The following is a 22752-nucleotide window of genomic DNA, read 5'->3' as shown; positions in this document are numbered from 1 at the left end:
TTTATCAGAGTCTGGTCTCAAGGCCAACTCTGTCAGGGTTCATTTTAATGCATTAGTGCTTATCACCAGCGTGTAGAATGTAAGCCTATCTCTGGACAACCTTTAGTTCGCGTCATGAGAGGTTTGCTTTTGTCAAAGCCCCCATTAACCTCCACCAGTGTCATGGGATCTCAGTGCAGGCGGGGGCTATAGTTGGTATGTATTTAGTTTTGGCTCCTTTCCTCCTGAAAAAAAAATATAGATAACGATTTGAGGACTATGTCTCCACCCCAGATCACATCTTGATGCTCCTCCAGCCTAGGGGTACTTCACTCAGTGGATCCAGGTTTCTTCTGTTTCTGCCACTGATTCCTTTCAGGGGATTTTGGTGGGTCTTCTGTTCCCAAGCCCTGAAGGAAGGTCAAGGTACAAAACTAAGTGCCCACTGGAACCTTAGTGAGCCATTTCATCATAAAGTGTACGAGACCAGGCACACTGGGTCAGGTGACAGATCCAGGAGAAACGTATAAATACATTTTACCTTAGCTCCTTGGGTTTGTTGGTTGCAGTCCACTCAGTTCGAAACTGAGTGATACATGGCTGCCTATGCTGGAAAGTGGCTGTTGGATCAGGTACTTAGGCTGGCAGAAAATTTACTAAATAGCATCTATTCTGAACTAGTTTCTAGGAATATGATGTACCTCTGTTTTGGGCCCTTAGATACGTTACTAGGCTGTACCAATGAAAGTGTCAATGCCAAGATGAAATATATTATTTATTATAGATGTAAAAATAACAATATGGCAAAATGCAAAGCAAGTTACAAAAATATGCTTGTGCACTACAAAAACAAATATACGGATTATTACCAAATAAGTATATAAAACTATATGGATGAGTGATTAAACAACTATAATATATATATCCTGAGAAGATTATGAGAAATTACCTATAATATATCCTGATAAAAGATTACCACTCTTAGTAATGATTAGACTACTGCCCACAAATCCGGGGACAAACCAGTCATTTACAGACAAAAACCATAGACTAACTATAACCCTGACCCATAGGTATAAAATCCCACTTCTTCATACCCTTTTTGCAGTCCTTAGGTTGCAAACTTCCATAATGGTTCAGATTGGATTTTGTCCATGAGACTAGCAGACATTCCTCTGTGAGTCTGTCCCCAGTCTAGGAATAAAAATCCAAGGTCTTGCTTTGGCCCTGATTTATGGTCTTGTAGGAAACTACAGAGCTGCAACAGAACCGATTTATTACAGGAATTCAGTTCACTGGTGTTTTGGGGGAAATCAGTCTCTCTAGTTTCTCTGAGAGAGATTTATCCCACCAACCAAACTTCATCTCTTCTGTCCAAAAGAGTTCATGGTCATGATGAGAGTCCTTGTGTTTAGCAAAGAAATTTTTATCAGTCACAAGTGCTGATGGTATCAAACTCCTTTTTGTTCACACATATGCCTGAAGACTTTGGTTTTCTGTAAAGTAAGCTCCTCCATTTTCCCAAACCTGTTCTGTTTCCCTGTTTTTCCATGTGATGAATTCTTATGTCTAAAATGATGTATTGTTCACTATCATAATTGAGTGCATTGCTTACAGTTTCTTTTTTTTTGTTATCAGAAAGGTAATATTATTAACTCTATATTTGCTAATAAAAATAGTCTGACATTCATTGTAAATGGGTTTTTTTTTTTCCTTTTCTTTCTAGCCACTGAAGAATAACAAGTACAGAATAAGTAAATCCAGAGTATGATTCCATAGACAGTTACCTGTCTAAATGTGGTGAGAAATACAATGACCTTGATTTGACAATAGATATGAATCTATAAGCAACTAGTTAAAGAAGGTATGTGCAAATTGTTTCTATTGTATATGAAAGAATGAAGCAGTTGTAACTGCAAACAGAGGGGATGGGAAATGAGTGACATGAACAATGAACAGAAACTACAGTTGAAAAGCAGAATAAAGAATCTTAAGCAGGTGTGGCCAGCTGGTCTTCAAGAGCTAGAAAAGTCTGATTTTCAAGATCCGCACATGAGAGATTTGCGTGCTCTACTCTAATTTAAAGCAAATACCTCCTACACATTAGGGATACATTTTATATGTGGCGTTGAATGTTAGGGTACTTCTATGGCCCAAATTGTTCGGCATGAAAAAGTGTTCTCAGAAGACAGGCATGCATGATAATCTCGCATGTAGGTGACGTCATGCACAGACATAGTGCACTGTCACTTTAAAAACTCAAGCATGCATGGGTGCGTGTGTGTAGGTACCTTCCCATCTGACCTCAGGCGCGGGACCAGCAGTCTAGTATTTTCTGCATAGCAGAGGGGTTGGGTTTCTAATCTCTCCTCAAACATTTCTATTTTGGTGTCTTCCCTTTTTGAGACATTTATTGTCTTCATTTTAATTTTTCTTTGTTAATTTTAATCACATTTTCTGATTTCCTCCCCCCCCCCCCCCCCCCCCCCCCCCCCAACTTTTAAGGCCTTTGAGCCCTTCTTTTGGCCGAGAAGCATCGACTCTTTGGGTATGAAACTACTTGAGCTTCCTGGGCAATTGAGCTTTTTGACCTTACATGGACCATTTTTCCTTCCCATTTCAATGAGGGTGCCGAGTGGCTTTAAAAAGTATATTTGATGCAATAGGACCATTTCAGGCACAGACCCCCATAACTGGTTTGTTCAGTGTTTGGGTCCGGAGCACAGGGATGGTGTGTGTGTCCTCTGCGCGTGTAAACAAGGACACTTAAAGCTCGTGAGGTCCAGCATGAACAACTTTTTGGTTCTGCATCGGCATAGAGCATGGTAGGGGATTTGGCACTGGATGTGGAACCTATGTTGGCATTGACATCAGGTGCACTGATGCAACATCGAGAATGTCTGTCAGATGTCAGACTCTGTATCATGACCACGTAAGGACTCCATGTACTCGTTGATGCTTCAAGGATCGAGGGACCTATAACATTAAAAACATAAGAAGTGTCGCCATCGTTCTACCTCCAATGATCTGGAAATGGGAACAATGAGCGAAGTGATTAAATTTGCAGATGACACAAAACTATTCAGAGTTGTTAGAACACATGCAGATTATGAAAAATTGATGGAAGACAATACGAAGTTGAAAGAATGGGCATACAAATGGCAGACGAAATTTTATGTGGACAAATGCAAAGTGATGCACATTAGGAAGAATAATCCAAACCAGTTAGAACCCTTAGATCTGCTAAAAAGTTGGAAATTCTTGAATTTGGAAATTTCGTTCAGTTAGCACTGGTCGCAGTACAGATCCTTGGGACACTGTACTATTAAACCCTCTTCTATTGGGAGAAATGGCCTTCCTATTCCATAACAGAACATTGCCTCCTATCCCATGACTAATTTTCCCAGGAGTCTCTCATGAGGCACTTTGTCAAACGCTTTCTGAAAATTTAGATAACATTACATTGACATTCTCACCTTTATCCACATATGTTTTCATACTTTCAAATAAATGAAGCAGATTGTTGAGGTAAGACTTTCCGTGTCTGCATCCGTGTTGACTGTGTCCCATTAAACTGTTTTTGTGTTCAGTGGTTTATTCTTTATAATATTTTCCACTATTTTGCCCCGGCACTGATGTCGGGCTTGCGGTCTGTAATTTCCCAGATCACCCCAGATCCCTTTTTAAAAATAGTTATTACATTGGCCACCCTCCAATTTTCAGGTACTGTGCATGATCCTAAACGGCAGGTTACAGATGACTGACAGCAGATCTGCAATTTCATACTTGAGTTCTTTCAGTACTCTAACACTCCAATACATCATCCAGGTTCGCTGAGATTTCTTTCAGTTCCTCCACATCGTCACCCTTTAAAACCATGTGTGGTACAGGTAGATCTCTTACATCACCTTCAGTAAACAGTGAAGCAAAGAATTCATTCAGCCTCTCTGCTATGGCCCTGTTCTCTATCCATGCCTCTTTACTCCTTGATGACCTAATGGTTTCACAGATTCCCTAGCAGGCTTTCTTCTGATATGCTGAAAAGTTATTACTATGAGTTTTTGCATCTGAGGCAGATGGCTTTTAATGTGAGCAAGTGCAAAGTGATGTATGTGGGAAAGAGGAACACAAACCATATTTAGTTGATGCAAGGTTCCACGTTAGGAGTCATCGACCAAGAAAAGGATTTAGGTGTTGTCATTGATGATACATTGAAACCTTCTGCTGAGTGTGCTGCGGCAGCTAAGAAAGAAAACTAGTGTCCTAGTGACTGTGATATAGATGATCTGTGGGAGGGTTTCTGTACTCTAATTACTATACATCTAAGTGTCATTATACTCCCACTCCTCCACCTCAAAGCACTATGCCTCAATGCTCAAGCCTCCACATCTGTGTAAACAACAACACAGTTTTTGACTTCTTTCTAGAGAGCATTGCCACTCTCCGTTTGTTGATGCCAAGCAACTTACTGGTAGAAGGCAAATTGATCCTCTTTCAACAGAGGTGGCTGCTCATAACCTCCGACCATTGGGTTTACGCTGTGTTGGGAAAAAAACAGTCTTTATGACTCCCTCGAAATGATAATACTTCGAGAAGAGCTTTCTGCCCTCCTCTGGTAGAATGCAATAGAACCAGTTCCTCTGCTGGAGAGGGGTTCAGGGTTTTATTCCAGATATTTTGACATAAAAAAGACGAGGTGAGTACGACCACTTCTCAACCTGTGAGCTTTAAACAAATTCCTACTCAAATATTTTGCAGGGTTTCCCTAGGATCTCTTCTAACTATGATCCAACTCGACTGGGTTTGCTTTCTAGATCTGGAGGCAGCATACACTTAGATACCTCTTCCTGCACACAGAAAGTTCTTGTTCTTCCGCTGTGGGACTCTGCATTATCAGCATTGGCTTTGGCTATTCGAGTCTTCACAAAATGCCCAATAATGGTAGCTGCAACACTCCGCAAGTGGAACGTACATGTCTTCCCCACCTCGATGATGGGTTAATCAAGGCAGCCTCCTGAGAGTTGGTATAGCCCTCAAATCCCAGATCGCATCTTCAGCCAATTGAGACCTTAGAATTCATTGGGGCTGTCCTGGGCACTACTCAGGGTCCAGCCTTCTCCCACACCCAAGAGCAGACAACCTAATGCATCTCTCCGCTTAGATTTCCAGGTTCACTCATGTATCTGCTCATCAGGTGCTTCACCTACTTGGCCACGTGGCTTCAACAGTCCATGCAACACCATTGACTCGGCTCCATTGGAATCTCAGTGGGTGCTCTCCTTCAGTGGTCCCAAGGAATGAGTTTGCTATCAGCATGTATTCAAGTTACTCCACAGCTATGCCAGTATCTCCAGTGGCAGATGATTCCCCAGAATCTTGCCCAGGGACTTCTGTTTCTTCCCCTTCTGCATCAAAGTTCTAATCATGGATGCCTCCATGGTAGGTTGGGGCGCTCATCTCGACAGTCCCCACATGCAGGGTTCTTGGTCCCCACATGCAGGGTTCTTGGTCCCCACAAAAGAGATGAAGACCTAACAATCTCCTGGAATTGCTAGCAGTCTGGAACGCCCTCAGAACTTTCCAAGACCACATCCTGGATCAGATCATTCTTATTTGCACTAACAACCAGGTTGCAATGTATTTTCTGAACAAACAAAGGGGAAACGGGTCTGTTGATGAACAATCCAAATGGACTACTTCTCGAAACATCTGTAAGAGCTGTTTATCTAGCTAGAAAACAGAATGAGTGACAGACAAATTGAGCAGACAGACAAATTAGGCAGAGCCGTCAGCCTCAGAAATGGTCCCTCAGCAAACCTGTGACTTGTCAACTATTTTAGCAGTGGGAGAGGGGACCCCAGCAATAGATCTTTTTTTTTGTTATTTTGCCTCAGAACAACAAGCTTCCCAGCTTTTGTTCCAGAATCTGTACTCCCGACCGTGTAGCCCCAGATGCCTTCTTGCTCCATTGGGGAACAGATCTATACACCTTTCCTCCACTGTGTCTCATAGGGAAAACTCTTCTAAAACTACATCTAGACCAAGGGACCATTATCCTAATTGCTCCCTACTGGCCACATCAAATTTGGTTTTCTCTTCTAGTTAACGTCCAAGGAACCTTTTAGGTTAAATCTTTTTCCAACCCTAATAACACAGAACAAGGGATTCCTCCTCCATCCAGATTCTCGCTCACTGACCCTGATGGCTTGGTTTTTTGACGACATAGACTTGCATTGCCTTAACTTCCAGACCAAAGCATCTATACTAATCCTAGCCTCTAGTAAACCACCTACCCAGAAATGTTAGTTTCAAGGGCTGTTTTCCTACCCGTGAGGAATTCCTCCTCTATCTTTTGGATTCTGGCCTCAAAACTAGCTCATTTCAAAAAGTTTGGTGAAAATATGGTTCCACTACCAAATATATATATGTATTTTTTTAACTTTATTATTTAGATTTGCCCACACCTTTTCAGTAGTAGCTGAAGGTGAGTTACATTCAGGTACTCTTGATATTTCTCTGTCCCAGGAGGGCTCACAATCTGTTTGTACCTGAGGCAATGGAGAATTAAGTGACTTGCCATAGGTCACAAGGAGCAGCAGTGGAATTTGAACCGGCCACCTCTGGATTTCAAGACCGGTGCTCTAACCACTAGGCCACTCCTCAGAACCAAAAAATAATCCTATTGTAGTAGCAAACAATATAAAGATTCTTTGTTATAAATGTCCACAGAACTATATCCTGACAATTGTAATGTGTTTGTTACTAATATATAAATCTTCAATTAAGGGATAGAAAAAGCCTTAGATAATTAGGGAAGCTACTCCACACAACTGCAACACTGCAGTCAAGCTCCCAGTTCCTTCAACTGTCAGCTTAAAAACTTCCCCAATAGTTTATATAATCTGTCGTAGATATTCTTCATTGTTTTTCTTTTCTTTTATCTATAATTAAATCAAAGGTAGCGTTCATTTTCTCAACCGCAACATTCATTGCAACTTGAAAACAATGCTATTAAGAACGATGAAAGAGTTTTTGAGCAACTACTATACTGAGCAGAGAGTGGATAATCCTATCACAGTGGGAGTGCTGCAAAACACTGGCCGTACCAGGCCTTGGTACATAAACCTCTTTAAAAGGAAGAGTTGAGGACTGATTCCTGGTGAGGGATATTTTTCAGTTACAATGAATGTAGTGGATGAGACTGTGATCTTATGATAAGTGAACCCTAATTTTGATTAAATTATAGACATAAAGAGAAAAAAAAAGAATATCTACATCATATATCAACGGTTGGGAAGGTTTTTAAGCCGATGATTGAAGAAACTAGGAGCTTGACTGCTGTGTCTGTTGTGTGAAGGATTTGCTTCCCTAATTTTGAGACTTTTCCTACCTCTTAATTGAAGATTTATATACTGGTAATAAACACTTTGCAATTGTTAGGATATAGTCCTATGGATTTATAATACATTTTATATGGTTTTCTACTACAGTAAGATTATTTTGGTTTATACTCAGTACACTTGAGTACCATTAGCACTTTTCACTCTAGGATAGGTAAGCCAATTTCCATTCATCCCTTGATAATTAGATTCATGAAAGCTTTGGTATGAAATAAACCTATCAAACCACCACTGGCGGCGTGGGATTTCATTGTCATCCGCTCTCACGAAAACCTTCATTTGAGATACTTCATTCCTGCTCTTTGAAATTCCTCATGTATAAGGTATTCTTAATAGCACTTACTTCTGCTAAAAAGAGTAAGCGAACTTCAAGCCCTTGTGGCAGACCCATCTTAGGTTCTACCACAGCAGGGTTGTTCTCTGAACCCCCTCCCTCCCCCAAATTCCTCCCTAAAGTGGTATTGAAGTTCCACCTCACTCGGTCCATTTTACTTCTGTCACCCTAAGCCACACACTCATTCTGGAGAAGCAGCACTGCATACCTTAGATTGCGAGCGTGCTCTGAATATTATCTAGAGCTTACAAAAACCTCATAGGAAGTCTTCACAGCTTTTTGTATCCTTCAACCCTAATAGATTAGGGACTCCTGTTACCAAACATACTATCTCAACTTGACTAGCTGACTATCTCATACGTGTGTGCTTAGGCTGAGCTTGATCCTTCATGGCCGTGTCATTGCTCACAATGTAAGAGCCCATTTCCACTCTGCCTCCATTGAAGAAATGTGCAAGGTGGCAATGTAGTCTTGGTCCACACATTCACTGTTCACTGCTGTCTGGAGCAACATTCTAGGTGGGATATCCAGTTTGGACAAGCAGTCCTGCAAAATCTTTTGTGAGAAAACAACAATGCAAAACGTTCCAAATTCAACATGGAGGATAAAAGCAAAAGGCAGATGTAATAAGATAAACAGTCTTTATTTAAAATCCAACGGCTCCCAGTAATTTACACATCTGTGCCCAGCATGGTCATATTTCACTTTGAGACGGCTGCATCAGGGGCTAAATTACCAGCTGGTGGAAAATTACAACTTCATCACGTTTGGTCCAACTGACAGCAAGGTTAAAAGCAATGCTCCTTCCTCTGGTTGCGTTTTTATGATTGGTTTCTTCAATTATACAAACGCAAACGTCTGCCTTTTGCTTTATCCTGCAAAATCTTTTACTACTTGAATGTCATCTCCTGCCTCCAGCTCTTTCCCCCCCCCCCCCCCCCCCCCCCATCAGGCTCACTTTCTCCTTAATTCCCAAGATGATTATTATCCTAGATAATTAAAACGCACCTCCAACATTCTGAAGCTGATTGCATGGGCTGAGGCATTCCTGCTCCCTGTATCCATCTCCTGAATTGACATCACGTACTTCCGGGTTCGCCACAAGCAGAAGTGACCAACCACACGAGGTTTCTCGGCTTCAGAATGTTGGAGGTGCATTCTATTAAATAGGATTGGCCAGTTCCTTGAAGCACAGCCAGAGCTCAGCGTCCTGCACAGTAATGCTCAGATACCAGAGAGAGAGAGAGGGGACCTGACACCAGAGAGAGGGAGTGAGGGAGAGGGGGGGGGGAGGTATCTCTGTCACACACACACTCTCTCTCTCTCACAGTCAATGTCTTCCTCTCTCGCACTCTCACACACTGTCACACACTCTATGTCTCACACTGTATCACATTCACTATGTGTCACACAGTCACTCACACACTCTCATGGTCTCATACACTCAGTCTCACAGAGTCTGTGTCTCACACACAAACTCTCTCTCGCACACACTATATCTGTGTGAAACACACTCTCTCTCTCACACTGTGTCTCACGTATGCACTTGCACACACTCTCATTCTCACACACGTGGAGGGGCATAATCGAATGCGAACGCCTATCTCCATTGGTATCTGTCCGAAAACGGGTACGTGAAGAGGCGGGACAGACCGTAGTTTTGAAAAAATGGACGTTTTTCAGCTGGGCGTTTGTTTTTTTTAGCGATAATAGAAACTAAAAACGCCCAGCTCAAAACCGTCCTAATCTGAGCCATTGGTCATGGGAGGGGCCAGGATTCGTAGTACATGGCCCCCTGATATGCCAGGACCCCAACTGGGCACCCTAGAGGTCAGTGTGGTGGACTTCAGAAAAGCTCCCACATGCATAGCTCCCTTACCACGGGTGCTGAGTACCCACCCCCCCTCCCCCAAACCCACTACCCAAAAATGTACAACACTACCATAGCTCTTAGGGGTGAAGGGGGCCACCTATATGTGGGTACAGTGGGGTTTTGGAGACCTCCCCATTTACCAGCACAAGTGTTACAGGTAGGGGGGGATGGGCCTGGGGTCCACCTGGCTGAAGTGCACTGCAGTACCCCACTAAGAGTGCTCCAGGGACCTGCATACACGCAGGCCTCTAGAACTTGTTGCTGGCTATATAACATTGGCACACCAGTTGACACCTGAAGACTAATCTCTCCAAAAACGTCCTTTATTGGAATAAGCACACTTAACTCACAGTTAACCGCAGATCAGAGGTTGTGGCCCACTGGCAACGAGTCTCCCTGGTACTGAGATGAGCAGTAGGTCAGAGCTGGCAGAATGCTGTACAATGCCCTCTTTCAGCCACATTCAAGGTAAGAACTAAGTTCTGTAATGTGGCTAACACGTGAAAGGGATCTAAAACTGGCTTACAAAAATGGCCACTACCTCATGGACTACCGGAAACAAAACAGTGCACACTCTGACCCAGTAAGCAGGGGGAAAAGCACCATGGGAGTAGAGCCTACCAACTACCAACATCGTGAGCATTTGCCACAAGCTAGTGGAATCACGGAGCCCAATACCCTACACCCACATAACAGAAAAGGTGCCACACTCACCCGAGAGCCAATCAGAACCAGGGAAAGGCTGTCACAGGATAGAACACATTCTGCTGTACATGGAGGTGGGTACGGCATTTGAGGCTGGCATAGAGGCTGAAAGAAAAGTTTTTAAAGTGTTTTTTTTTTTGGTGGGAGGGGGTTAGTGACCACTGGGGGAGTCCGGGGAGGTCATCCCCTATTCCCTCCAGTGGTCATCTGGGCAGTTCGGGCACTTTTTTGGGACCTGTTCGTGAAAAAAAGGGTCCAAAAAAAGTGACCCAAAATCGCGGTAAAAACGCCATTTTTTTCCGATTATCAGCTAAAGACGCCCATCTCTACTCGGCCGATAACCACGCCCCAGTTCTGCCTTCACCACGCCTCCAACATGCCCCGTCAACTTTACCTGTTTCCGCGACGGATTGCAGTTGGAAACGCCCATAATCAGCTTTCGATTATACCGATTTGGGCGCCCACGGGAGAAAGACGCCCATCTCCCGATTTGGGTCGCAATATAGGCGCTTTTCTCTTTCGATTAAAAGCAGGACACTCTGTCTCTCACAGACACAGTCACACCCAGACTCACTCTCTCTCACACTCGTACATTCACTCTCTCTCTCACACACACACACTCGCACATTCACTCTCTCTCTCACACACAGTCACTCTCACATACACTCTCTCAAACATACACACTCCAAGGAAAACCTTGCTAGCGCCCGTTTCATTTGTGTCAGAAACGGGCCTTTTTTACTAGTAATTAAATAATTATGAGCCTAGCAGCTAGTGAGAATATTATACCTGCTTGTCCTCAGAAAACACAAAGTAAGTTACCTGTAGCAGATGTTCTCAGAGGACGGCAGGCATATATTCTCACACCCCTCCTGCCTCTCCTTGAAATTGTTGTCTTAGCTTTAGTAGTATACTGTTGGTGTCGTACATGAGTGGTGGGGGCACAGCCTTAAACCCACCACAGCCTCAAAGTCTTAGTGACTGTGCACTCTGGCAGTGTCTGCACCGAGCTCTGTGGATGATGTCGCCCACATGTGAGAATATATGCCTGCTGTCCTCTGAGATCACCTGCTACAGTTAAGTAACTTTGCTTAACGGCTACAAGGTGCTGAACTGGGGCAGAAACAGCAGATCTGTGCAGAAACATATTTATCCGCCTGTTTATAGAATAGTGTTTTAAGTGTTTCCGTGTAAATCTGCAAAGGAGGTGTGGTCCTGTGGGGGGGGGGGGGGGCATGGGTTGGCCAGGGGCTACGTTCTATTCTGTACAACATTCTAGAACGGGTGTTGCAGGATTGCTGCTCTTGACAGAATAGAACGTAGCCCCTTGCCAAATACACACAACCTACATGTGGCTCTTGAGGACAGGGTAAGCCACCCCAGCTGGACTGGACTTGGGTTAATGGTAGAATGTAAAAGGTTAAAAACTGAAGCAAATGCAACCAAAACCATATTTTTGGAAAGATGTTAATAGGACAGATCGTGTCAACCATAAAACCTGATTTGGTCGTCATTCATTAGGTGGCCTGAAAACTGCCAGATTTGAGATTAGTCCGTTCCAAGATTATTTAAGATTGCACATAAAGCAGAAATGACTAGGCTTTTTCAGGTACTTGAGGCTGCTAAATGATGACTTTTAACTTAATCAAGTGGGTTTTAGCCTTGGTAACTTATGGGGTCTCTTCCACCTGAAAATGTTAGTTTTAATTGTTCCCTGAGCCTAATTATTGGGAGTAGCAAGCTCAATATCAATGCCATTAGAGACAAATTAGTGATCTCTTTGTTCCCCGTGTTGGTAAACCAGTGTTTTCCAAATTCTCAACCAAATACCCCCCCCCCCCCCCCTGAGATTTTGAAATGGAAATTTTATTATTAACAGTTAACTAACTTGCATGATCTGTTTATTTCACTGTATTGTAAGCTGATTGGTGGTGTAGTGTTTCTTACAAACTGAGTAAAAATGAACAATGAGACTTGGACGGGACTAAAGTTCTCCACATAGTGACCAGTCAGATTTCTTGTTTCATTTTCCTAGAGAATAAAAGATAAAACTTGACTGGTCATTATGGGGAGCTTCTCCACTTTGTGAACTTTTTTTTTTTTGTGTTTTGTATTTGTGTGTTTAATAATAGGCCCCAGTTAACCAAGTTACCTTTCTGTGTACATATTTAATGAAAAATAAATACCTCACACTCCATTATCCAAACTGCAGAGCTCTTTCTTATAAATCATCCTTGTTGCAGGCCTTCACATATCAGAGTACCAAACTTTGGAATTCTCTATCCATAAGTGCATAAGTATTGCCATACTGGGACAGACCGAGGGTCCGTCAAGCCCAGCATCCTGTTTCCAACAGTGGCCAATCCAGGTCACAAGTACCTGGCAAGATCCCAAAAAAATACATTTTATTCTGTTTATCCTATAAATGAACTTTTCCTTTAGGGAAGCCATCCAAAACCTTTTTTTTTAATCCCTGCTAAGCTAACTTCCTTTTCCACATTCTCTGGCAACGAATTCCAGGGTTTAATTACACGTTGGAGTGAAGAAAATGTTTCTTCCGATTCATTTTAAATTTACTACTTCGCAGCTTCATCGCATGCCCCCTAGTCCCTAATATTTTTGGAAAGAGTAAACAAGCGATTCACATCTACCTGTTCCACTTCACTCATTATTTTATAGGCCTCTATCATGCATATCTCCCCTCAGCCCATCTTTTCTCCAAGCTGAAGCGCCTTAGCCATTGCCACTTTAACCTTTCCTCATAAGGAAGTTGTCACGTCCATTCATTTTTGCTGCTCTTCTCTGTACCTTTTCTAATTTCATTGGTATCTTTTTTGAGATGCAGTGACCAAAATTGAACACAAAATATTTGAGGTGTGGTCACACCTTGGAGCTATACAAAGGCCTCATTTTTGTTTTCCATTCTTTCCTAATAATTGAAGAATTGAAAAAAATTAAAAACACAATCAAGGAACTGGAACGCGCATGGAAAAAAATAAAAGACAAACACCACACTGAACGCATGGAAAAAAACTACAAACGAAATACAAATACGCAATAAGACAGACCAAAAGGTCGTACTATAAAACTAAAATTGTTCCGGATTACAAAAACACGAAGAAACTATACCATCTCGTGAAACAAACTACTAGACACAATGCCGGTCATCACAACCAACACTGACATCCCATCTGCAGACAACCTTGCTAAATATTTCAATGAAAAAATTGCGAACCTACGCAAACTCTACCTCAGGACAACACCGACATAGAAAACTTCATTAATAGCCTAGACCCAACCCTGATGAATACCCAGCGGACCGAATATGGTCAAATTTCGCTCTCCTCAGCACCGATACAGTTACCCAGGTGATTAAAGATACTCCAACAGCCACTGTCAATTGACACCTGCCCCAGCTACCTAATCAATCTGCCCCCCACCGCATCATAACAGATCTCACATCCCACTTAAACTTCATGCTTCAACACGGTATCTTCCCTAAAGAAAAAGGCAACATCCTACTCACCCCAATACCAAAAGACACCAAGAAAAAAAAACAAATGACCATCACCAACTACTGCCCAGTAGCATCTATCCCATTAGTACTCAAAACTAATGGAAGGACTGGTAACCAAACAATGATTACATAAACAAATTCACTATACTACATGAGTCACAATCAGGATTTCACCCCTACACAGCACTGAAACAGTGCTACTTACTCTCCTAACTAAATTCAAGCAGAAAATAGCAATAGGCAAAAGCATTCTTCTCCTCCAGTTTGACATGTCCAGTGCGTTCGACATGGTTAACCATAAATATACTGCTAAGACTCCTAGATTACTTTGATTGGTGGAAATACTCTTAATGGATCAAGGTTTTTCAAACCACCAGAACATATCAAGTGAAATCAAGCACAAACATATCGTCACCCTGGAAACTAGACTGTGGAGTACCGCAAGGATCACCATTATCACCGATCCTCTTCAACCTCATGATAACCCCACTAGCCAAGGCCTTATCCATCCAAGGCCTTAACCCATTCATCTATGCTGATGACGTTACATTATATATCCCCTACAAACACAATCTGGCAGAAATCACCAGCGTAATCAAGCTCGGCTTAAACATCATGAACTCATGGGTAAATGCATTTCAACTAAAACTCAATACAGAAAAAACACATTGTCTCATCATCTCATCCCAATACAATACATACAAACCCACCAACATAACACCCCAGGCTACACCCTCCCTATCTCAGACAGCCTGAAATTCTCGGAATAACAATCGACCGGAACCTCTCACTAGAGACCCAAGCGAAATCCACCATAAAGAAAATGTTTTTCTCAATGTGGAAACTAAAACGCGTGAAACCATTCTTCCTGAGGGAAATTATTTCGCAACCTAAGTCAATGGTACTAAAGCCATGCAGACTACTGCAATGGAATCTATGCAGGATGCAAAGAACAAATCATAAAGAAACTTCAGACCGCCCCAAAACACAGCAGCTAGGCTTATATTTGGAAAAATGCGTTTTGACAGTGGCCAGACCACTTCGAGAAAAATTGCACTGACTTCCAATCAAAGAACGTATCGCTTTCAAAATCTGCACGATAGTTCATAAAATTATTTACGGTGAGGTCCCGGGATACATGACTGGCCTCATCAACCTGCCAACCAGAACACCATAAAATCAGCACGATCATACCTAAACGCTCCCACTACCAAGCAGCAAAGAACTCAAATACAATCTACTTATGCATCCAACTTTTCCTACTTAAGTGCACAAACTATGGAACGCACTGCCAAAAGTAGTAAAAACTACGCTCGACCACCTAATTTCCAAAAAGCACTAAAAACAGACCTGTTCAGAAAAGCATACCCCACCGACCAACATAAAAAAAACCTGGATACCTGTGACATAATGTAAACTAAAGAACGTAATGGACATATCCTAACTCTTCCTCTCCCTCTCTAAATTCCCCAATGTATTTACCATACATGAACCTCATTCTACCACAATATCACCTTATATTTGCTCATACCTTCTATTTGTTCATACCGGAACCGGTAAACGCCGTTATGTACTATGTAAGCCACATTGAGCCTGCAAAAAGGTGGGAAAATGTGGGATACAAATGCAATAATAAATAATACCAACATTCTATTTGCTTTCTTAGCCGCCGCAGCAGCAGCACACTGAGCAGAAGGTTTCAACTTAACAACAACACCTACATCCCTTTCCTGGTCGGTGACTCCTAACATGGAATCTTGCGTTACATAGCTATAATTTGGGTTCCCCTTTCCCACATGCATCACTTTGCACTTGCTCACATTAAACATCTGCCATTTAGATGCCCAGTCTCGTAAGTTTCTCTTGTAATTTTTCACAATCCTCTTTCAATTTAACAACTTTGAATAACTTTGTGTCATCAGCAAATTTAATTACCTCACTAGTTACTCCCATCTCTAGATCATTTATAAATATGTTAAAAAACAGAGGTCCCAGCACAGACCCCTGGGGAACCCCAGTATCTATTGAGAATACAATTTAACTGTACTCTCTGGTTTCTATCTTTTAACCAGTTTTTAATCCACAATAGGACATTGCCTCCTATCACATGGCTCTCCAATTTCTTCTGGAGTCTTTAATGAGGTACTTTGTCAAATTCCTTTTCAAAATCCAGATATAGAATGTCAACCAGCTCACCTTTATCCACATGTTTGTTCACCTCTTCAAAGAAAATAGGTGAGGCAAGATTTCCCTTCACTAAATCCATGTTGGCTTTGTCTCACTAATCTATGCTTTTGAATATGCTCTGTAATTTTGTTCTTTATAATAGTTTCTACCATTTTGCCCGGCACCAATGCCAGGCTTACCAGTCTATAATTTCCAGGATCTTCTCTGGAACCTTTTTTTTTTTTTTTTAATTGGCCTTATATTGGCCACTCTCCAATCTTCCGGTACCATGCTCGATTTTAACGATAAATTACATATTACTAAAATAGTTCCACAAGTTCATTTTTCAATTCTATCAGTACTCTGGGATAAATACCATCCGATCCAGATTTCCTACTCTTCAGTTTGTCAAATTGACCCATTATAGAGATTTCATTCAGTTTCTCCGACTCATCAGCTTTGAATACAATTTCTGGCACTGGTATCTCTCCCAAATCTTTCTCGATGAAGACCAAAGCTAAGAATTCATCTAATCTCTCCGCTATGGCTTTGTCTTCCCTGAGTGCCCCTTTTACCCCTCGGTCATCTAGCGGTCTGACAGATTCTTTTTCCAGTTTCTTGCTTTTAATATATCTAAAAAAAAACATTTTACTATGTGTTTTTGCCTCCAACACAATCTTTTTGTCAAAGTCCTTCTTTGCCTTCCTTTTCAGCACTTTCCATTTGACTTGTCATTCCTTATGCTGTTTTATTATTTTCAGTCAGTTCCTCCTTCCATTTTCTGAAGGATTCTCTTTTAGCTCTAATAGCTTCCATCACCTCACCTTTTAACCATGTGGCTGTCGTTTGGTCTTCCTTTCTCCTTTTCTAATACACGGAATATATTGGTGAGGGCTTCCAGGATGGTATTTTTGAACAGCTTCCACACCTGATGTAACGTTTTGACCTTCGCAGCTGCTCCTCTAAGTTTTTCTTCTTTCTCTCTCACCATTCTTCTCATTTTATCAAAGCCTTTTTTTTTTTTTTTTTAAGTTAAACGCTAACGTATTGGATTTCCTGTGTGTACTTACTCCAATGTCAATATCAAATCTGATCATATTATAATCAGTTATCAAGCGGCCCGAGCACCATTACCTTCTGCACCAGATAATGCGCTCCAGTAAGAACTAGGTCTAGAATTTTTTCTTCATTGTCTGCTCCTGTACCAGAAAGAGGAAGAGAGACTCGGTGGCTCCATCATATCACCTCTGTGAGTTTATATGTTGCCACCAAGCCCTTCTTGCAATTTCTCTGAGGCTTTGGAGGCTTGCACCCCTAGAAAAACAGGATGAAGGGCTCAGCAGACTCAACATATCACCTTCAGAGAAACAGCAAGAGGAGCTTAATAGTTCCAACATATCGCCTCTCAACCCCAGAGCAATAACTAGAAGCACTTGACAGCTCCATCATATTACCTCTTAGTGGAAGCTTATAGTTTGGGGCTACCAAGCCCATCTTGCTGTTTCTATGAAGGTGGGAGGATTCCCCCCCCCCCCCAAGAGGCACAGGAAGGAGGAATCAACAACCCCTGGATATCAACTCCCACCCTCAAAGAAACAGAGGATCTTGGTATCTCCATTCAACTCGGACACCTGCCTACCCCACATACTCCCTTCTCTCTGTCTATCATGCCTTCTCTGTTGTGTTCTTGTTGCCCAAACCTCTTTCACTCCACACCCTTACTTTGTTCTCTCTCTCTCTCCTTTTGCCCCTTTTACAAATGCATACCCATTCCCCTCTCTTTTTCCCATTCTGCCCCTTCCCCTCTTGCTACCCCAAAATCTCCCCTCTGTATCCCACCCTTTCTCCCCTTGCTGTACCCCACTCATCCCAACCCCACAGCAAAGTTTTGTGTTTAAATTTACCTAGTGCTGAGATTGCAAGTTCAGGACTGAGGAGCCAAGAGAAGACTGCATCCACAATGTGATTTGGTCTCCTGCTCCAACTGCATAGCCAGGGTTTTGGAGAAAGCTTGGGGGAAGGAGCTGCTTGCTAGCAGTGGTGGGGTCAGCACGGAGATCTACTTATATAGTGGTGGGTTCCAAGAATAAGGCTGCAGCCACAAGAAAGTGGGATCTCCTCAACCTGTCTTGCATTGTCCCAGGCTTTCAGAGGAGGCCAAGAGAAACTGTGACTTTACATCAGTGGAGGAGTCAGAATCAGATGGCTGCACAGAAGTTAGGTATGCTGCACATTGCACCAATAGAGCTCATCTGCACTGCTGCTGAAGGACCGCGAAAAAGAGGAGGGAGCAAAGAGGAATCTGCTTCTTCCTGCCACATACGCCCTCAGGTGTCTCACTATAGAGATCCTGTACATATGCCCCATGTAACTTCTGCAGTTGCTCCAAATTGAACTAACATAGTAGATGAAGGCAGAAAAAGACCTGCACGGTCCATCCAGTTTACCCACAAGATATACTCGCTACTTTTGTGTATACCCTACCTTGATTTGTACCTGTCCTCTTCAGGGCACAGACCGTATAAGTCTGCCCAGCACTATCCCCCGCCATCCCACCCACCGGCTCTGCCACCCAATCTCGGCTAAACTCCTGAGGATCCATTCCTTCTGAACAGGATTCCTTTATGTTTATCCCATGCAGTGTTGAATTCCGTTACCGTTTTCCATTGTTCACCACTTCCCGCGGGAGGGCATTCCAAGCATCCACCACTCCCTCTGTGAAAAAATACTTCCTGACATTTTTCTTGAGTCCGCCCCCCTTCAATCTCCATTTCATGTCCTCTCATTCTACCGCCTTCCCCATCTCCAGAAAGGTTTGTTTGCGGATTAATACCTTTCAAATATTTGAACGTCTGTATCATATCACCCCTGTTTCTCCTTTCCTCCAGAGTATACATGTTTAGGTCAGCAAGTCTCTCCTCATACGTCTTGTAACGCAAATCCCATACCATTCTCGTAGCTTTTCTTTGCACTGCTTCAATTCTTCTTACATCCTTAGCAAGATACGGCCTCCAAAACTGAACACAATACTCCAGGTGGGGCCTCACCAACGACTTATACAGGGGCATCATCACCCCCTTTCTTCTGCTGGTCACACCTCTGTACAGCCTAACAACCTTCTAGCTATGGCCACCGCCTTGTCACACTGTTTCGTCGCCTTCAAATCCTCAGATACTATCACCCCAAGATCCCTCTCCTCATCCGTACCTATCAGACTCTTGCCGCCTAACACATACATCTCCCGTGGATTTCTATTCCCTAAGTGCATCACTTTGCATTTCTTCGCATTGAATTTTAATTGCCAAACCTTAGACCATTCTTCTAGCTTCCTCAGATCCTTTTTCATGTTTTCCACTCCCTCCCGGGTGTCCACTCTGTTACAGATCTTAGTATCATCCGCAAATAGACAAACTTTACCTTCTAACCCTTCGGCAATGTCACTCACAAATATATTGAACAGAATCGGCCCCAGCACCGATCCTTGAGTCACTCCACTACTCACCTTTCCCTCCGAGCGAATTCCATTAACCACCACTTAACCACCACCCTCTGGCGTCTATCCGTCAACCAGTTCCTAATCCAGTTCACCACTTCGGGTCCTATCTTCAGCCCATCCAGTTTATTAAGAGCCTCCTGTGGGGAACCGTGGTCAGAAGCTTTGCTAAATCTAAGTAGATTGCATCTATAGCTCGTCCCTGATTCAGTTCTCCTGTCACCCAATCAAAGAATTCAATGAGATTCATTTGGCACGATTTCCCTTGGTAAAACCATGTTGTCCTCGGATCTTTGCAACTTATGGCTTCCAGGAAATTCACTATCCTTTCCTTCAGCATCGCTTCCATTACTTTTCCAGTAACCGAAGTGAGGCTTACCGGCCTGTAGTTTCCAGCTTCTTCCCTATCACCACTTTTGTGAAGAAGGACCACCTCCGCCGTTCTCCAATCCCTCGGAACCTCTCTCGTCTGCAAGGATATATTAAACAAATCTTTAAGAGGAGCCGCCAGAACCTCTCTGAGCTCCCTCAATATCCTGGGGTGGATCCCGTCCGGTCCCATGGCTTTGTCCATCTTTAGCTTTTCAAGTTGTTCATACACACTCTCTTCCGTGAATGGTGCTCTATCCACTTCATTCTCATTTGTACTTTTTCCAGTCCATCGCGGTCCTTCTCCAGGATTTTTTTCTGTGAAAACAGAACAAGTATCTATTTAGCAAATTTGCTTTTTCTTCATCATTATCCACATAGCGGTTCGCAGTATCTTTTAGTCTCACAATTCCCTTTTTAGTCATTCTCCTTTCACTAATATACCTGAAGAAATTTTTTGTCACCCCTTCTTACATTTCTAGCCATTTGTTCTTCCGCTTGCGCTTTCGCCAGACGTATCTCTCTCTTGGCTTCTTTCAGTTTCATCCAGTATTCCTCCCCGTGTTCCTTTTCTTGAGTTTTTCTGTATTTCTGGAACGCCAACTCTTTAGCCTTTATTTTCTCAACCACTTGCTTGGATAACCATATCGGTTTCCTTTTTTTCTTGCTTTTATTTACTTTCCTTACATAAAGGTTTGTGGCCCTATTTATAGCTTCTTTCAGCCTGGACCACTGTCCTTCCACTCCTTGTACTTCCTCCAGCCCATCATCTCCTTCCTCAGGTATTCCCCCATTTTACTAAAATCAGCACGCTTGAAATCCAGGACTTTGAGTTTTGAGTGGCTGCTCTCCACTTTAGCTGTTATATCAAACCAAACTGTTTGATGGTCACTGCTGCCCAGGTGGGCACCCACTCGGATATTTGACAAGCTACCCCCATTTGTGAGCACCAGATCCAGCGTCGTTCCGTCACCATTTGTCTGAGCAAAACACTTTGGAAAACATCCACGATCTCCCTACTTCTTTCCGATTCCGCAGACGGAATCTTCCAATCTACATCCGGCAGATTGAAATCTCCCAGCAACAGCACCACTCTCTTGTTTCTCAACTTTTGAATATCTGCAATCAGGTCTTTATCTAATTCCTTCAATTGTGTCGGAGGTCTGTAGACAACACCCACGTGGACAGAGGTTCTAGCATCTCTTTTTAAGGTGATCCATATCGCTTCTTCCTTTCCCCAGGTCCCTGTCATTTCGGTCGCCGTGATATCATTTCTCACATATAGAACTACTTCTCCATCTTTACGACCCTCCCTATCCTTCCTAAATAGATTATAGCCTGGTATGTTTGCATCCCATTCATGGGAACCATTAAGCCACGTCTCTGTGATTGCAACAACGTCTGTCTGCCTCCAACATCAGGGCTTGAAGGTCATGAACTTTATTGCTTAGACTGCGAGCATTTGTGGCCATTGCTTTCCATGTACATTTCCTGGTATGTGCTTCAACATTTGTGATTTGGGGTTGTCTTTTTCTCTTTGGGTACCTTAATATCCTTTGTTCCAACTTCATTGCTTCTCTTCTGCCTCAGTTCTATTTTCTGAGACTCCACTAAAGGATGCACAAAGTTTTTCCTTTGTTGTTTTTGGGGGTTTTTTGGTCAAAATTCCTCCAGTAACTGAGGCTAAACAAGCCATTTTATTGTCCTTTGTCAGGAAATTATTTAAATTTTGAAGTTAATTTTTAAAGTTCTTGACAACTCAAACCTAATATATTAAAACTGTGCTTTTCAGATGTAAACAAAACCCCTTTATTCGTCTCAACTTTGCTGCAATATTAATTTGCTGTCATAACAAATATGTATTTTCCCTGCTAATCAGGGATTTAGAGCTTTATCGTCTGTTGAAGCATATACAGTCAAATAGGTAACATCTGACATAACCTAGTCTTGCAGTGCTGGAGGAAAGATCCAGCTGCTTTTGATGTAAGATCCTCATAGTTGTATAACTATTGCTCACATCTATGTAGTTGGACAGTACTAATTGTTAAAGCAATTCATATGTAACTGTCTTTAGCCCTAATTATATAAAAGAGGTAGAAATATAGTGCACTTGCCTAGATGATGGGACTTTTCTAGAGGTTTTGCCCTACTTTGATCACCAGTTAATAATTGCTTTTGGCTTTTTCAAGTTTTGCAGGATTCTTAGTTTAGCAATTTTTGATACACCATATATAGTACAAATACTTGCTTTTTTTCAGAAGGCTTTGCTTTTTTGAAAAAAATCCTGACATATTTCTGGAGTATTTCCAGCATGTGGCTGAGGTTAAACACATTTCAGCCTTTGCTGCTTGAGAAAAGTCTTGCCAATATTTATGTACTTTAATGTTTGCCAGGTTTTTTTTTTTGGTTTTTTTTTGTCATAGGCATTGACCACCTTGTAGCACAGGCATATTGCACATCTGTTTATTCGAGACCCACTTACCTTATTGAAGAGAAAATTCATCTAGATGATGACAATGAATCTGACCATTTTGAGGTAACTTGTTTTATGCTTCTTAATAGCACTTCTACAACCATTAGTTTCTTTCTGAGCATTACAGGTAATTTGGCAGAAGTCTGCTAGAACATTTTTTTTAGTGTATAGGAAATGGTTAAAGTGTAGGTCTGTAGGCACTACTGTCATTGCAAATGTCCATTACAGGTAGACAAGTTTGTTTTCCTTGTGACAAGCAGTTGGAGTGGAATCACACAAATGGGACTCACTGCTGCAAATAATCTATAACAGGTGAAAACCCTTGAAGCAGTAGCTAAACCAAAATGCCAGATGACATACTAGGATCTTAGGCATCTACCAGAAAACTCAAAATTCCTCTTCGAGTCTAGTGCTTGCCAATTCCTTTAATTTAGCAGATGAAG

At 42.3% G+C, this 22752-nt stretch overlaps 1 protein-coding gene across 1 annotated transcript in view; it reads left to right on the top strand.

The window, feature by feature from the left end:
- Positions 1–22752, top strand: part of GCLC (glutamate-cysteine ligase catalytic subunit) — a 188987-nt gene that overhangs the window by 89449 nt on the left and 76786 nt on the right. Inside the window, 6 exon segments of the mRNA XM_030198967.1 lie at positions 1706–1744; positions 1746–1816; positions 1818–1843; positions 22260–22282; positions 22284–22320; positions 22323–22372. Coding sequence (XP_030054827.1) covers positions 1706–1744; positions 1746–1816; positions 1818–1843; positions 22260–22282; positions 22284–22320; positions 22323–22372 — 246 coding nt within the window.

The sequence above is a fragment of the Microcaecilia unicolor genome, chromosome 3 (genome assembly GCF_901765095.1).
Source record: "Microcaecilia unicolor chromosome 3, aMicUni1.1, whole genome shotgun sequence".
NCBI lineage: Eukaryota > Metazoa > Chordata > Amphibia > Gymnophiona > Siphonopidae > Microcaecilia > Microcaecilia unicolor.
This window is presented reverse-complemented; position numbering and strand designations above follow the sequence as displayed.